Here is a 17,754-nt window from a genome sequence, read left to right on the forward strand (position 1 = left end):
GGAGCACAAGGACATATTTGTGATGATGGAGCAGCTGTATATCTGGTTGTAGTGGTGGTTACATGAGGCTGCACATGTGATAAAGTTGCACAGAACAATACACATACCTGAGTGAATGTAAACTGGTGAAACCTGCATAAGATCTTTGAATCCTACCAATGTCAAGGTCCTGGTTTTGAAATTGTACCACAGTGATGTAAGATGTTACCATTAGAGGAAGCTAGATGAAGGGTATGTGAAAGCTCTCTGTACTGTTTTTGCAACTTCCTACAAATCTATAATTATTCCATAATTTTTAAAAAACAAAAAGAAGAAAGTTAAAAAGCAGGGATTACCATACCTGAGCTGATGCAGCTCATTCTGCCAGGAGAGGTTTTCCTGCCTGAGCTCTTCTTGCATTATCTGAAATGTTTTTGTTTTATCTTGATACTCCTGAAGTTGAGCCTTCAATGGACGTAGCTCAGTGATTTCTTGATTAATCTGTAAGTACTGCTGCTGCAGATTCTTCAGTTCCTTCAGCTTTAACCAAAAGGAAAGTAGAAGGTTGATTCACCACATTTCCTTCACCTAGCTGTAAGTCATCAGCAGTTCCCTACTAAGTCAGTCAACACCACAACGGACTTCCAGCACCAGACAGTCCAGTGACATCCCTGCAGCACGAAATCTCCAAAATGGTGAAATACATGCAGCCAGGCTGGTGGGAATCTCCCCATGGAGTGGCCATCAAGGCTGCAGAGCCTGACCACTTCTGCAACTTCTATCCCAGCCCCCTGGCCCTAAGTCCTAAGTTGACTCTAGATCTATAACTCTGAGATGGGATAGACTTACAGCTTCTTGGTGGGTGATAGCTCCCTAGAACAAGAAGTGTAAAGATAGAATGACTTTGTTTAGTCATGTGCCCTGGCGAGGCTTCTAAACTTTCCTACATGGATACCAACCTTAATTCTAGCTTAGCTGATGTTGATTATAAAGACTATCATACATCCAAAGACTTAAGAGAGAATATTGGAAGTTAGAAACATAGCAGAGATAAAAAATTATAAAGAAAAATTCATTATGAAAAAATTTCAAAGAACAAAACTATCACCACTATTCTTGAGAGAGAAATTAAAAACATATAACCATGAGACAAAAAAAAAATCCTTAGAAATCAGGAACATGAGAGAAAAATGAAAATTCAATATAGGATTCTTAAATGAAGGTGAGAAAATCTCCCCAAAGTATAGCAAAAAAAAATAAAAAATCCATGTATACTTTATAGCCAGCCCTCAGTATATGCAGTTCCTTTGTTTCTGTGGTTCTACATTCAGGGAGTCAGCCAATCCCTGATGGTGTAGTACTGTAGTATTTACTAGACAGAGGAAAATATCCATGTATAAGTGAACCCACGGATTTAAAGCCATGTTGCTCAAGGTCCAACTGTATTTCCAGAGAGGTAGATGAGAGATGAGGGAGGGAAGGAGACAGAGACAAAGACAGATCACGTAAAAAGGATCAAGGATCAGAAAAGCTCTAGACTCCTGAACCACAATGAAAGCTAAAAGGGAACAGAGCAATGTCTTAACAATTTTGAAGGGAAATTATTTTCAGCCTATAATTCTATACCCGGAGTACCAATTAGGTATGAGATGAAAAGACATTTTCAATAAATTTACCTCCCCCATATCATTTCTTAGAGAGCTACTAAATGATTTATTCCAATATAATGATGGCACAAAACCAAGACAAGGAAAACATGGAATACAAGATACAGGAGAGAAATGAATGGAGATATTCTAGGATGAAAACTGTCCTAGGAATACAGGACAGCTGGTTCATAAAAGAGCAACAAAGAGACTTCAATAGAATTTTCTTCCTGAGGACAAAACAGATAGGAATAAACATCTTGATAGATGTGGATAAACGGCAGTAAATGTGGGCTTACATTATATTAGTATGCCACAAAGAAAACTAAGTACGTAGTGACAACAAAAGCAGTTATTAACTCCAAGAAAAACAAAGATACTGAGGAAAATAAAAGTAACACGTCTCAGGTCTAATAGCTCTTGTCATAGAAATGTAAACATCAAATACTGATTAATCAAACTAAGATTAAATTACACCAGGAGAATGGGGAAGAGGTTGTATACTGACAAAGTGCACATATACTGTGGAAAGTACAGTATAGCATACAAAGAGTGGGTTAAGAGAACTAAACCCTGTTAACATAAAAGAAAGTTAATAGCTAACACAAAGAATGAAAAGCCAAGATGCACTGTAAGCATGATATTTAGATATTGAAGAAACACCAAAATAATAAAAGGGCTGAAAGCAAATTGCCTCAGAAGGAGAAACAGGGTTGCAAATGCTACTGCTTGTTTTTCTCATCAAACATTGTAGGATGTAGTGACTTGTTAAATATGTATGTATAGCTTTATTTTTTAACCAAAAACTAAAATGAAACCATATTTTTATTTTGTTTTAAAGCAAACATATATTCTTTATGCAATCCACTCATTCCTCTAGTCCAGATACTCTAAATGTTATCCTTGGAATCGAAGATCATCAGAAAGCTGTGTGCCTGGGACTGCATTTTAGTCACTTGTAGAGGTACTTTTTTAGTGAATTACACAAAATTCTTTCCCTACGTGCTTACATTAAGGAACAGCTAAATAAAATCCCTATAGAACAAAGCTATATTTATTGCAGAGAAGTAAAGAATGTTTCACAACTTCATAGTGTACTCTCTATGGAAACACAGAAGAAACTTCTTGCAGGCCTCAATACTTAAAGAATAACTATTCTTATCTGTTCCAAGTAGTTTCCCCTTTTTCCTTTTCTGTAAAATATGGATACTGCAATTTATGCACATAGTTTTGCAATCTCCCACTTCTGATGACTGCCAGAGCTCAGAGCAAAATTAGTGGTCCATCTTTCTAATAGGATATTATGATATCTCCTTGGGACACTGAACTTACTCCTGGTTTAATCTTTTTGTCTTCCTTCCCAATTCCTTGTATTATCTTACCTTGAAAAATTGTTCATATCTTTATATGCTACCTCAAATCATTTTGAGAATGAAGTGAGTACAGATAAACAAAAAGGTACCTCTTGAGATTTGCTCTCCAGCCGTTAGGCAGGAATTACCTAAGTGATTCACTGGATTATGGGAGAGTCCTAAGAAAGTTTGGACAGATATGAAAACTCTGGAATGTTTTCAGAATTGTTTGTTACACACTAGTAGAATACCCTAGGCTAATTCCTTGCCACTCAGACCCTCATGTGTTATTTGGGAAACTCCCCCTTGACTAAGTAAAGAAGAGAACCAAAGTAACCTAAACTCCTTTCACATCCAGCTCATCTCTGGGGTGGTCCTGAGGGAAGTGTAGTATAAGCAGAGGTGACAAACTGATGGCCTAGGCTGAATATTTAAACTGATAGTGATTGAAGTAAGTTATTGCATATGCAGCCAGTGACTGAGAGACCAGAAACATCAACGCTCATGAGACAGACTGAGAACAAGATATGTGGAAAAGGAAAGAGTTGATGGACAGTTAGTAATACATTCAGTTAGCATGCAGAAGGGCCTCAGCAGACTGTAGCAGACCCTGTATGCAATATTGCTGAGGCAGACTGTCGGGCCTTCACATGATTTACACCCTTGCCTAGGCTTTATGATTTACTCATGGCAGATGTAAAAGCCTCAGTCTCAAAAGTTCCTATAATCCCTATATAACAATTTTACAAAATGGAGAACACAGTGTTCTCAATAACAAGCACACATACAGAGAATGCCCATCAATTGTTTATCTACCATATAATTAACTACCCTTATGCTAAAAACCATGCGAAGTATGAACAAGTAGGAGATATGACACTTACTTACCAGAAGTTTGCAATTTAATTGGGGAAATAAAAAACAATGGTATAGAAATTAAACACACACACCCCCATACACATCAAGGCAATATGGGACAATGAAAAGAGAAGCACTAGGGAAGCACAAACAGAAGGTAATGGACAATCAAGTGACCCAGAAATGTAACCAGAGGATTTATGCTCTGGGGCGACCTTTGAAGAGTGGGAAATATTTGCCCAAAAAAGGAAAATGGAGAGGACATTTTGGTTGAGAGATTAGTAATGTGGGTAAGCAGGAAGTACTGGATATGACTACTGCAGAGTGAGTAGATCAGTTTGGCTGAAATGAAGACTATGAGGAGGAAAGCAGTAAAAGGGAAGGCTGGAAAGAGGCAAATACAAATTATAGGGTCTTAAAAACCAGACTAAGAGGTTTCAATTCTAAACCTGCTCTAAAGCTAGAACAATTTTTAAAGGTTATTGAACAGTGCAGTACTAAAGTCATTTCAGAAAGTCTATTCAGAAATGATATATACAATGTATTGAAGGGGTAACAAACTGGGAGCAGCAGTATTACAAGGGTAAGGTGTTAGGAACTTATCCTAAGATGTTGAGGATGGAAAGAAAAAAGAAATATTTGAGGCACATTGCAAATAAAGAAATGACAGACCTTGATGATTAAATGAAATAAAATTACGAGCCTTAGGGAACAGAAGAACATTACTATGATTTATATAGAAATAAAATGCTGGCTTGGCTTATAAATATCCTGCAAACAAAAATGTAAAACAGCAGTTGAGAGACAAAGTTTAGTCCCTAGTGTTTAAACAGATAAGAATAGTAAAGCAATTCACTGAATGAAACATAGCTAATTCAGAATCTATCCTAACAGTGTTCAGGAAAAAGAGTTCGACTTAGAAGATAATCATCACCTGGGTGCTATAAATTAGAGCTTTGAGGTATACACTGTCCGATAAAAGTCTTTTGCACTTGCATTCTGAAAGTGATGACAAAAGGTTAAGCTCCTGGGACAAAGTTAGCTAAGTTTAAACTATTTTAAAAATATAAACAAATATGCCTACATTGCATTGATGTCAAAACCACAGCTGAAATGGGGGACTTTGTTCAGATTATAAAAGGAAAAAGACTCTATAAATATTCAATATTAAATGTAACATGAATGAACACATTACCTACAAAGAAAAAGAAAATTTTGCATAAGATTTTACAGTTAGGAAGAATGATCTTATCCCTTAAGGTTAATCTTCAAAACTAGAATTTTCATATTCTAGATTTAAAAATAGAAAATCGAGCCTTTGAAGCTCAATTTATTTCCTATTTGGGCTTAAGTACATGCCCTTGACAGAGTTAAGAGATCGTCTTTAAAGTGAAGAGAGTAACGTCACAAAGTAGAATCCCCTGACAACCTGGCTGAATGCATATATATAGTTTCAGCTTTTGCCTCTAAATCTTGATGACCTAGATGTTTTCAGGAAAAAAAGACCTGGAGTAAAGTCTGGATTCTAATAGAAGCAGCACAATTTTAGCATGAAAGATCTCCTTATCCTTCTCTCAGATTAAAGAAAAGTTGGGTAATTAAAGGGAAGTGGATAAATGGTTCAATCTGCAAATAAAGCTTTACTATAGTCATTTATACTTTTTTTTTTGACAAATTAGGGCTGAGTTATACATAAATACGAGATAAGCTGAGTCTTCTTTACCCTTAATTCTACCAGATTTTGCTAAACTGTCACCTAAGAAGGGACTAAGTGATCCTGAAACTTTCATTCAATTAAACTATTACAAATTCTGCACACATTTATACATGCATGTATAAATTATATAAAATAGTTCTCTATCTCCTACCCCATCTACTTTTATAACCAATGGAGGGTTTTATGCAAAGGAAATCTGTAATTTTTTTAAAACAGCAATGGCAGATTTAAAGTAATTTAAATAATGTTTCTGTTTCTCCAAGATCAAACCTATGGGATATGCCCAGATCATATGTATAAAAATGTGTTTATCCTTTTCTATAAAAATGAAAATCAATTTAAAGAAAGGTTCAAAAACTCTCTAACGAAGATTGGAAAGAGAAAACTAGACACTTACTAGCCGGTCTCTGTCATTTTGGAGAGATGACATAGCTTTTTTTAAACTCTGTACTTCAGCTGGGTTGGTTGCAGGCTGGGCTGCAGACCTCTGCTTCCCTTCCTCTGATTTGCGGAATTTCTCCAGTTCATTCAACAGGCGATCTCTCTCGTTCTGCAGACTGGCCATAGCTTTGGAAAAGGACTGCACTTGATTGTAAGAATCTTCTAGTTGTGAGGACAAGTGAAGCAGCTGCTCATCTTTGGATAGAAGCTGTTGGTTAAGTTTCTCAAGGTGAGGCAAGCTGCTATCCTCAGTGGAGTTCACTGGAAATGCAGCTTTAGCAACAAGAACATCTCTCTCTCTGTTTAAAAGGCCCTGTGCTTCTCGCAGCTGTGCCAACTCCTTCAGACTGGAGTCGTGTTTCCTTCTCAGTTCATCAAGCTCCTCATGGGCATGATCTCTACTATTCTGTAGGGAACTCATAGACCTTCCAAAAGACTGGATTTGTGCTGTGAGATCTTTATTTTCTTTGGTGACCATGAGTAATTTCTGTTCCATCTCCACCAGATCTCTTGCTAGCTCTGCCACTCTCTCTTCTGCTGTTTCAGTTTCATTTCGCATTATCCCTGCATCATGATGGAGGTGCTTTAATTCTTTCTTTAGTTTATCTTCAATTTCACCTACCTTCTTGGCAGCATCCTTCTGAACATGAACCAGTTCCTCTTCCAGTTCTGTAATTCTCTTCTGAGAGGAGGAAAGGGTAGTAGTTAACTTCTGTACCTCTTCTTCTTTAACTTTCAATTGGGCCTGAAATATTCCTAAAGTACCCTCTTCTTGCAAGGCTGTCAATTGTTTCTTTAGTTGGGATATAGACCCTTTCAAGTTCTCAATCTCTTTTGATAAACCTTGTTTCTCCTCCTGTAGGACAAGAGAGGACCTCTGAAGATCCTCCTTTGCTTCTTCAGACTCCTTGAGCTTTTCTTCTAATTTAGCATATTCACTTTTCAGCTCCTTAGTTTGCTGAAGTTGAGCTTCAAGGAGCTGCTTTTGCTGACAATCTTTGCTGGATATAACTTGGTTCAGGTCCTCTCTGTATTGGATCAGCTCTGCATCTAGCTTGGCATTCTCAGAATTGAGATCATCCATATGACTTCTTAAGCTTCGAATTTCTTCCTTAAGCCTATTATTCTCAGTAGCAGCGTCTTGGATGAGTTGGTCTTTCTCCAAGATCACGGAGAGGTGTCGCTCTTCCAGCTTTTGGTAGTCACCTACTATGCGGTCTCGGTCATCCTGGAGAGAAGACATGGACTTAACGAAGGAACTCAACTGAGCCTTCTGCTGCATGTTCTCTTTTTTCATGTTTTTCAGTGTTTCCATAAGCTGATTGGTTTTGTCAACAGCTTTTTTGTTCTCCTCTTCTAAGACAGTATTCTCCTCTTCCTCCTGAGACAGCAGATTTTCTAACTCTTTAATTTCTTTATCATGCTGTTGATGTAGTTCAGCAACAGCTACTTGGATTGCCTGCTCCTTGGCAGAAAGCAGGCTTATAATCTTCTGCTCTTTCATGTTTATTTCTTCATGCAGCCTACTGGTCAGTTGTTTGGAGGCCTGAAGATCAGTCTCTAGTTGTTCATAACTGAACTTACAATTTTGGATATCAGCCTCTTGCTGCTTTATGATCCCTTCCAAATTTTCTTTATTTTCCTTATATTTTTCTAAAGAGTTATTTAAATCAGTCAACTGGTCTCTGAGAATCTTAAGTTCAGATTCCAACTTAGCTAATTCATCCTGAGAATTATGGTATAGATGTCGAGTCTCTTCTAGCTGGGACAAAAGTTCTTTGTTTTCCCCCTGTAGAGTATCACAGACCTTCTGTTGAAGCTGGACCTCCGTCTGGGCTTTGGATTCCCAAGTCTGTTTGTCATGTTCAAGCCTGGAAAAACAGGTCATTAATTACAGATTTCAAGGGAAAAGTACTTGCTGTCTAAAGAACACATACTACAACATGTACTCAGATCTGCCAATGAACAAATATTCATAATTGAAGGTGTTCGTCTTTTTAATAGAGATATTAGTTCTACTGAATGCTTTGTACTAAAGGCATATTGCACCTAAGAATTCACATATTTAAATCATAAACTCCAAAGTATCTTGCTAATTTAGTGACAAAGCTTGGGACACTCTGAAAAGTGTCCCAAATTTGGGTTTACTTTGCTTTACACAAGATATTGTCTGGCCTATTAAAAGAATAATCTTGGAATGAGAGACAATGAGGAAAACTCTCTCAGAGCAGAAGGATTCTAATAAAAATGAAAGAATGCAAAGTGTGGGGGACATTGTCAGTTCTCAAGTTTGAAAAGTGATGTAAAATTGGAGTTTGAGGAAAATACCTCTAGCAGGTATATGCAGTATGAATTGATGTGGAATGTGGGGAAGAAAAAAGAGGCAATCATTTCAGAGGCTAAGGCAATAATTTGGGGAGTACAATCATTTGTACCATGGTAAAACATTCCGACATGGATAATGGAAATGGAAATGAGAAGAAAGGGAGAAATCTAAGAGATCTCTCAATAGAAAGATGGGAAGAGAAGCAGATGTGAATTTTTCATCTTAGTACAAGTTGTAACAAAAAGTAATTCGCTGCCCCCTCCAAAAAATGGGGGGGGGGGGGAGAGTCAGAAGTGAGAGAGAATATATCTTCTGGGGAAATTTAAACCAACATTAGTTCCATAATACTAAAGGGAATAGAAATAGTTTAAATAGAGACTTCTTTTGCCTTCAATTACTTTGGAAGTGTAAACAATAAGTTTCATTTACCTAGAAATGTTGATCTTCAATTCCTCCATATGGATGGACATCTGTCTAAGCTGATCCTTTAGAACACTGCAATTCTCCTCTTTAAGTCGAATTTCTTCTTCTTTGGTTTGAATAGCATCACTGAACTTCCTCTCCCATTTCTTGGCTTCATCTATCACCCTGTCCCGATCGTCCTGGAGGGAAGACATGCTCTTAGTGAAAGCTGCAAGCTGGGCCACAGTACTATCCAAGTTTTCCTGAAGTTGCTTAACTTCCCTGTCTTTCTTGTTCAAAGTAAACTGAATCTCTCCAAATGTCTCTTCTAAGTGGACTTTTTCTCTACTCAAAGCATCCAGTTTCTCTTGCATATTCTTCTTCTCTTTCAGGTGTTTCTCTTCTACCTGCTCCAGTCTCCGCTCAAGATCTTCATCTTTTTGTTTCATTTGGCTTTTAACTGATTCTTTATTTGACTGAAGCTCCTTTTTCAACTTGAGATTGTCTGCTAGGACCCTTGCTGCTTCACTTTGAGTATCATCGAGCAGTACTTTGAAGCTAGCTAATTCTGTTTCTGCCTTCTTGCGCTGCTCATTGGTTTGAGCCAGGTTTTCTTTGGTTATTTCTAAATCTTTTTGGGACTCAGTCTGAACAAATTCTAGGGCCTTAACAGTTCTCTCCAGAGCACTTATTTTCTCTTGGTACCTGATGCAATCCTTCTGCAGCTGCTTTACCTCTTGCTGTTTTTCCTTTAACAGCTCCTGAAGTTCCTTTGCATGGCTCTTATTGCCAGGCCCTTTCTGAGCACCTTGTATTTTCTCCATATATTCCTTTCGTATTTCTGATTCCACCTTAGTTTTCTCCTTGACTAACTGCTGCTTTTCTTCTTCCAATTCACTCACACACTTTTTAAGGTTCTGCATTTCAGATTCTAGAAGCTCATTTTTTATTTGGGCATCTGTAACATCCTGATAATAATTCCCAATGCTTCCATTAAGTTCTGCTAATTGATTCATAAGCCTTTCTTCCAAATCATCTTTCTCTTCTTCTGCTGTCTGCTTTAGCTTGGTAACTCTGGCAAGTTCTTCTTGGATTTGCTCATTTAACAGGTTCATTTTGTTTACTTCTTCCTGAAGCATTTTTAGTTCATCATCCTTTGCTGCTTTCTGACTCAATAAAGCATCTCTCTCATTTTCTAAAGTTTGGCTAAATTCCCTGTCTTTCTGCTTCTCCTCCTCTAATTCAGTAATTCTTTCTTTGAGCTGATCAATCTGCTGTAAGTAGTTATTAATTTCATCATGTAAGCTGACATTCTCACGTATATCAACCCTGGCACTGTTCTCTGACAGAACGGATTCTGAATTTTCAGGCCTTGTGCTCATACTTGGAGAGTCTTGCTTACTAGCCTCACCTGGAACAGATCGGGTTGCCTCTTCAGTGACGTCCATTTGGTTATCATGTTTCTCAGTGGCCTCTAGGCTAGCTTTTTGGGACACAATACCTTCTATCTGATGTTTTAAATCTTGAACCTCTTCAATTAAAGAGTTCTTCTCAGTTGTTAAAGCCTCAAACTCCTTAGAAAGAGTTTTATACTCTGTTTTGACCCTTTCTAGTTCCTCCTTCAGGTCAGAATTGGAAGAAAGAAGTGCTTCCATACTATCTTTAGATGTACCTCCTGCAGGGTTCACCTCTGCTCTAAGCCGGTCATTCTCTTCTTCCAACTCTAGGATTTTCTGCTGTTTAGATTTAGCAAACTTTCTCATCTTTTCTTTCATCTCCTCCATTTCCTGTTCAGCTTCCTGCAACTGTTTTTCTGTCTCTTTCTTGTTTGCTTCTGTGCTTCTTAACTTGCCATACAGTTCTTGCTTCTCTTGCCTCACTGTTTCCACCACATGCTGAATCCTTTCCGCCTCGTTACTAACATTCTCATAGGACTGCAGAAGAATTTCATATTCTTTCTGTAACTCCTTGTGTTTCTCTTGCCACTCAGTGTTTTCTGCAATCTTAGAACACTTCAAAGACTCAAGTTCCTTCACTAAGTTTTCCTTGTCTTCAGTAAGACCCTCTAGAGCTAATTTCAGACTTTCACAAGAACCATTCAGACTTTGATTTTCCATTAAAGATCTGTCCACTTCTGTAATGAGTTTGTCTCTTTCCTCCTGAAGAAGAGCTAACTTTCCTAAGAATACATCCTTTTCTTTATTTTGAGCAGAAACTTGGTTTTCCACATCTGCCAGAGACTTAGTGAGATGTTCAATAGTATTTCTGGCCAAAGACAACTCCTCCTGGAGGCTTTTGTTTTCTTTTAGTGCTTCTTTTCGAGAAATAAGAGCAGCTTGCAATTTCCTCTGTATTTGTTGCTTTGCTTTACTTTCTTCTTCAGTCTCTTCTGGTTTTTGCTTCATTTCGCAGAGCTCCACCTGTAAATGCTTTATCTTCTCATCATGTTCTTTAGCTTGCATTTCCAGCTGCATGTGCAGAGCTTTCATTAAATCCTCTTGCTCTGTTCTCTCTGTCTGTACTTTAGTAAGGGCTGCTGCTTTCTCGCTCAGCTGTCCAGAAAGGTATGTAACTTCTTCTTCCTTTTTGCTTATGAGTTTTCGCAGTTTGTCCTAGTTCAGGCTGTAATTCTCTTAAATGTTCCAGCCCAGCGATTTCTAGTTGACTGCTTTCCAGTTTCTGCCTTAGGCTTTCTGCATGGGCTTCAGCTTCACGGGACGCTGTCTTGAGACTCTGGATTTCGAAATCCTGTTTATTTATCTGCTCTTGTAACTGAAACACCTCTTCTGATTTTTCAGTCAGCTCACTTGTAGTAGAGCTGAGTTTCAATTCTAACTGTTCTTTCTCAGCCTCTGTTTCTTCCAGCTGGGTCTTAATTTGGGCAATAGCCGCATTGCCCTGCAGAGCACTTGTATCTCCAGAATGGGAGGGCCAGTCTGGGCACAAGTCAGACTCTGAAAAAGGCTGAGCAGGTTGCTGCTCTGTAGCTTTGGATAAAGGTTCTTCTAAACCTTGGGTAGGAGAGCCTGGTTCCTGCTGGCCACTGCTTGGGAATTTTCTGTCCATAGACTCCTTTACTTGACTCTGGAGTTGCCTTAGTTGGTCCCCAATGTTCTCATTTTCCTTGCTTTGCTCATCAAACTGTTCTTGCAAGCGATTATATTCATCTTTCTGTTGCTTTAGCTCCTCCCTCAGATGTCTTTCTTTCGCCTGTGCCTTTTTTAGAATCACCTTGCGAGAGGTTAATACTTCCTGTAGCTTCTTTTGAAGTTGTTCCTTTTCTTTTTCAAGGTCTAATATTTTTCCTTCCAGTTCCGGTTTCCAGTGTTCACCACTACCTGAACCATGTGGACTGATGGCCACTGCTTCTTTTATAGGTGCTGCCGAGTCACCATCACCTGCATCCTTAGTATCTGTGGTTAACTTTTGGATAACTGCTTGGTTTTCAATGATTTCTGCTTGGAGCAAATCTATTTGGTTTGTCTTCTCTTGCAAGTTCTGATTCATCTGTTTGACCACAGCCTGTAACTGTTCTTCAGCTGCTGCCTTTTCCTCCAAATCCTTCCTTACACGCTCTAGTTCCACTTCCTTCTCAGATACTGTCTGTTTCAAAGACATTTCCATTTCTTGGCAGTGAGAAGTCACACATTTTTCTAAGTCTTCTTTGTTTTCTTTATCTTCCTCCATTTCCTTCCTCTCACTCTCATGGAGGGGAATCTCTTTCCTGGGTTCGTCTTTCACTTTGGCCAATTCCTCCTCTAATTTGCTGACTTGCTGTAGAAGTTCCTTTCTGTTAATAAGAGCTGCCTGGAGTTTTCTCTTTCTCTGCTCGCTTTCTTTCTTTACAAGGTCTAATTCACGCTGAAGTTCTTCTTTACTTATTAGCCCTGCTGGATTCAACTCATCATAATTCTGTTTGATGCCAGAAACAATTTCTTTATCTTCTTCCACCTGCTCTTTTTTGGCCTCTTCAGCTCTGGATAATAAATTCAGCTGTTCTTTAAGGGTTTTAATTTCAACCCCAAGAGAAAACTTCTCTTCATTAAGCTGGACCATCTTCTCAGTCATACTAAAGCTGATTTCTGTCACTTGCTGATCCTTCTCCTCGATAGCTTGCTGGAGGGTTTCTACATCTTTCTTCTTCTCTAGTAAGAGTTGATCCAGTTTTGCTATTTCAAGTTCCCTCTGTGAAAGAGCCTGTGACAGTTCTTCCATCTTAGTTGAGACGTCCCTCACACGTTCCGCTCCATCAAGCACTTCCCTTTCCTTCTTCTGCAGCTGGCTTTGCAGGCTTTTGATCAAAGTACTCTGCTCGGAAAACTGAACCTGCACATCATCCAGTTCGTTCTGTAAAACTTCAATCTTCACATCTTTAGATTTAGCTTCTATGCTGAGACTGTGGATCTGTTCAGTAAGCAAGCTGCTATGAGCAGTCTGACTCTCATAGTCAAGTCTTCTTTGCCTTTCCGCTTCTGCAAGGTTCACTTCCAGTTGCTGTACCTGAGCCCTGAGTTCTGTTACCACACTAAGATTCCTTCACCTGAGAAAGGAGCTGGTCTCTTTCTTCAGACAAAGCAGTGAGTGCACTATTGGTGTTTTCAGCATTTTTCTTAAACTCTTCAATCATCTGGGTTAGGTTGCCTATTTCCTTAGCTTTTTCATCTAAACTTTTCTCATAGATTTCTTCTGCTTTATGAAAGTTTATCTCAAGCTCCAAAATTTGACCTTTTAGCCTTTCCAGTTCATCCTGGTGACACTGACAAACATCTTGTATGGCAGAAGGGGGTTTATCCTCATCATCCTGCTTTGTTGATTTTAATTCCATTCCAGCATCATTTAAAGATATTTCCTCAGATGCTCTGTGTTGCTGTTTAGTGCTCATCTGCTCTTCTTTTTCAGTTGTTGGAAGACTGCTCTCTTCATCTGGCACTGGGGGTAATGGTTGCCCTGTATCTTCAAGCAATACTGTCATTTCAACTGGAGGTATTCCTTCACACTCTATCTGTTTCGTTTCTTTCTGACCAAGGACTTCAGGGTCACCCTCTGCCCTTTTGCCTTGAAGCTGCAACTTAAGAAATGCAATCTCCTCTTGAGCTTCTTTCATTTCCAACAATAAAATGGATAATTCTTTATGCTTCTGAGAAAATGTGTTCTCTAGGACATCTTGTCCACTTTCCTCAGTGGAACAGCTACTCTTGTTGAGCCCAGCAGTATCAACCACGCTGATCTGTTTTTAAAAAAAAGAAAGAAAAAGCCTCAATCAAATGTTTTATAAGAAATAGCCTAACTGAAAACTGCATTTTCCAAAACCTGAAACTTTTCAGTCCAAACCTTCTTACCATAAAACTGCTAAATACTTTTAAAATCAGTTTTCATCTCTCAAATTAGACCTCTGAGGGCATCTTGTTAATTCTGCAATGAGCTCAAGTCACAATCATAAGACTTAAAGAAACCTGAGACTCATTTTCTAAATATTCTTCACTTTGGAAACTTTTTCTTCAAATTAAAATTCCTCTTTGTTTCTCCTAAGAACTTCTTAAAAATAAAAAGGGAAGCAGGAAATTAAATTTTTATTTCATTCCCATACCAAGAAGGAAGTCATGGGATTCCTTTTCCTAAACTATCTATTGGAGTAGGAAATATTAGATAAGACAGCCATTAACAGACAAGTAAATGATCAAACAAGCAGCTTGAGATAAATTATCAGGATAAAATCATCAAAAGGAAGTTCTGCTGGGACTTGGGTATGATATTATGGACCTGTTCGACAAAATATTAACCAAGTTATTATTACAAAAATTACTATGTTAGACTGCTCAATTCATATAAATTATTTCTATAATTGTTTTCCTGGGAAACAAAATCAGTGAATCTCATGGTAAATTTAATTAGTGTTTTATTAAATGAGTGTGGGGACGGTGTACACAGTAAAATCTCCATCTTTGCCAATAGCTCCTTTTTCTTTCCCCAGAAAAAAATTCCAACTTGATATGCGGAAAAATTCCCCAGGGACTGTCAAATAATGTAGTAGCCAAGAGCAAAGCTCTGCAGCCCAGCTGCCTGAGTTCACACCTTCACTCAGCCATTTACTAGCAGATGCTGGCACATAGTAAGTATTCAGTGAATGTCAGCTATTATCTTGGTATCATTCTCAGCCACTGAGTGAAAAAAAAACTCACTATTTTAGCAGGGGGAGGATATAACTCAGTCGTAGAGTGCATGCTTAGCATGTGTGAGGTCCTGGGTTCAATCATCAGTACCTCCATATAAATAAATTAAATTAAATTAATAAAATAATAAAAACCTAAATATCTCTCCCTCAAAAAATTCATTATTTTAGAATTATGTATTATTTTATGAAAAATTATCTGATCATTTTCCATAAGCATTATATTTAATCATTGAAAATTCTTTGCTCTCTGCATTTCTCACTCTCTCAAATTTCTAAAGCCAAAACTGGACACAATATTTATTTAGCAGAGGAAAAGTTCCTTTATAATTTCTTCATGTCATGTTCCTATTTATCCATCCCTACATATATTAAAAATCTGATATAGTTAAGGCATCACTTCTGCCAGAAGACTTCAATGTAACTAGCTCCTTCTCTGTTCTCTCATACCCAAAGTATTCTTACTTCCTCTTTACTGTCATTTTCACTTTACTCACGCTCTTCCTTCCCTTAGTCTCATCCTTAGCTGCTCCCTATGCTATCTACAGAGTTTGGCTTGAGTTTTAAATTAAAAAACAAACAAACAAAAAAAACTTATCCCATAATGAGAGGGCAGAGAACTTTGCTATTTTCAGACACTCTAATTACTTTTTCTTCTAGTGCTAGTCTTCTCCTTTTGGCTGGGCTTACACTTTCCTTGGACCTTTTCTACTCACTCTCTTTTATCCCAGGGATTCTCTTAGTCACTCTACCTTTTGCAATTTCTGTGGGGTTTTTTTTCTTCATTGTTTCCTGTTTATTTGTTCTCCCTTCTGGCTGTTTTGTTTTTCTTGTTTTTAACAAGTCCCCATCTTTCTTATCTGTTCTTTTTTGAGCTATCTTGTTTTCACTAGACACTACTGCTAAGCATCTTAAAACATTAAGCACCTCCTTGGCCAAACAAGATTCATAATTTGTCAATAACCATATAATTTTTGTCAATAACCATATAATGCTATAATTTTCAAAATTTAGTTCCCTTCTGACAATTTTATGAACAGAGCAGCAGCAGCCCCATGAAAAAGTACTGAATATAAGAGTGGAAGTTAATTTTATGTGTAAACTTGGCTACCCACCAGTACTCATATACTTGGTCAAACATTATTCCAGATGTTTCTGAAAAGGTATTTCGAGATGAGATTAAGATTTGAATCAGCAGATGGAGTAAAGTACCTTGCTTTCCATAATGTGGGTGGGCCTTATCTAATCAGTTGAAGGCTAGAAGCCAAAACAGGCCTGTCATCCACCAAAAAGAGGAAATTCTGCCTGCAGACTACCTTCAAGCTCAAACTGCAACTCCTCCCTAGGTCTCCACTTTGCAATTTTGGATTAGCCACCTTCCACAATTGCATGAGCCAATTCCTTAAAATAAATTTCTCTATATATACTTCCTATTAGTTCCATTTCTCTGGAGAACTCTAATGCAATAAGCAAGCAGATACTTTTGTTAAGAAGTTATGTTATTCCTCAAGGCCATTTATGAGTCTATCACTGACTTCCTGATTGGAAGAACAATTAAACACAAAACAGCTAATAATAATCTTGAATCAACAGAATATTGAGCAACCATACATTTCTTGTAGTAATTTTTAGGTTATAAAATAAAAAACACCACTCTCTGAAGATACCCTTTTCAATATAATCCAAAGTGAAACTGTGCCAACTGGGGAGGCCTGGGGTAGGTGGAGAACAGAGATTTTATTTAATCTCTTCACCGAGAAACTTTTCTGAGACGGGCAAAGAAGTAGAGATAAATGATAACCCAGTATGAAAAATGGGTTATCAAATCTCAAATAAGTGCTACTGTACTTGCGTTGGTTTAGGACAAATAAAAAATTCCAAATAGTCAGAAACAAATGAGAATAAATGAGAAGAAATAACCATTATGACTCTCTTAAATCTCACTTTCTAGATAATGCAATTCTCTGTCAACATCAGAAAACTGCAGAAATGTTTAGATTTGAAACTACCTCCCCTTGATCTACTACATTCTGATCATTTCAAGAATGCATCACTTACCTCACTGACTTCTCTATCTGCTTCTCCAGCTCTCTTCTGAGCCTCCAGGAAAGTAATCTGAGAGGACAGTTTTTCTGAAAGTCACAAAATCAATATCCTTAGAAGAAAAATGTAGAATATTTGAAAAAACAAAGGTATGATTATGTATGAGGCTATTTGAGATGCATGAAATAACCAAGAAGAAAGAAATAGACAAAATAGTTTGGAGGAGATGAAACACTTATTTTATTAAAATAAAGAAGTGGCAAAAGAAGATGAGAAGATGAGATATAAGATAGAATGTGACAAAGTGTTAATAATTAACCTTAGTGAAGTACAAAAAATAATGGAAGGCTTTAAAGGAAAAAAATGCCAGAATGTGTGATAAGAAGCAGCTATTTCTGTGGCAGAATTTGGGACTTCTAGGGCAATAAATCTGCTTTAATTTATCTACAACCTTTCTGTGTTCATAGTATACATCACACATTAATACAGCATTTAAAATTTCTTCAATGTTCTTTTCATATGTTCATAAGGACATCAAATTTTAGCACTAGAAGTGGAGCTATCCAATCTCCTCAATGACCATATGAGGAAACAAAGAAATGACATGACCTACAGTTAGTTCAGAGACCTGGGATCATAATCCAATCTTCTGAGTTCAAACTCGTGTTCTATTACAGGGTGTGTATCTAAAAAGGGTAGTAGCACCTTGGAGGATCAAAAACGTTAAGTATTAATAAGCCTCCAAGAAGTTTGTACTCTTTCTGAGAAGCTAAGACAAATATACTAAAGAAAGAAAAAAAAAGCATGTTTTACACTACATC

The 17,754-nt window shown here is 37.7% G+C and overlaps 1 protein-coding gene across 1 annotated transcript in view; it reads right to left on the reverse strand.

Annotated features, from left to right (window-relative positions):
- Window positions 1-17,754, reverse strand: part of GOLGB1 (golgin B1) — a 71,624-nt gene that overhangs the window by 13,783 nt on the left and 40,087 nt on the right. The window contains 6 exon segments of the mRNA XM_014563608.2: window positions 341-519; window positions 5,950-7,864; window positions 8,749-11,333; window positions 11,335-13,251; window positions 13,253-13,948; window positions 16,949-17,022. Coding sequence (XP_014419094.2) covers window positions 341-519; window positions 5,950-7,864; window positions 8,749-11,333; window positions 11,335-13,251; window positions 13,253-13,948; window positions 16,949-17,022 — 7,366 coding nt within the window.

The sequence above is a fragment of the Camelus ferus genome, chromosome 1 (genome assembly GCF_009834535.1).
Source record: "Camelus ferus isolate YT-003-E chromosome 1, BCGSAC_Cfer_1.0, whole genome shotgun sequence".
Classification (NCBI taxonomy): domain Eukaryota; kingdom Metazoa; phylum Chordata; class Mammalia; order Artiodactyla; family Camelidae; genus Camelus; species Camelus ferus.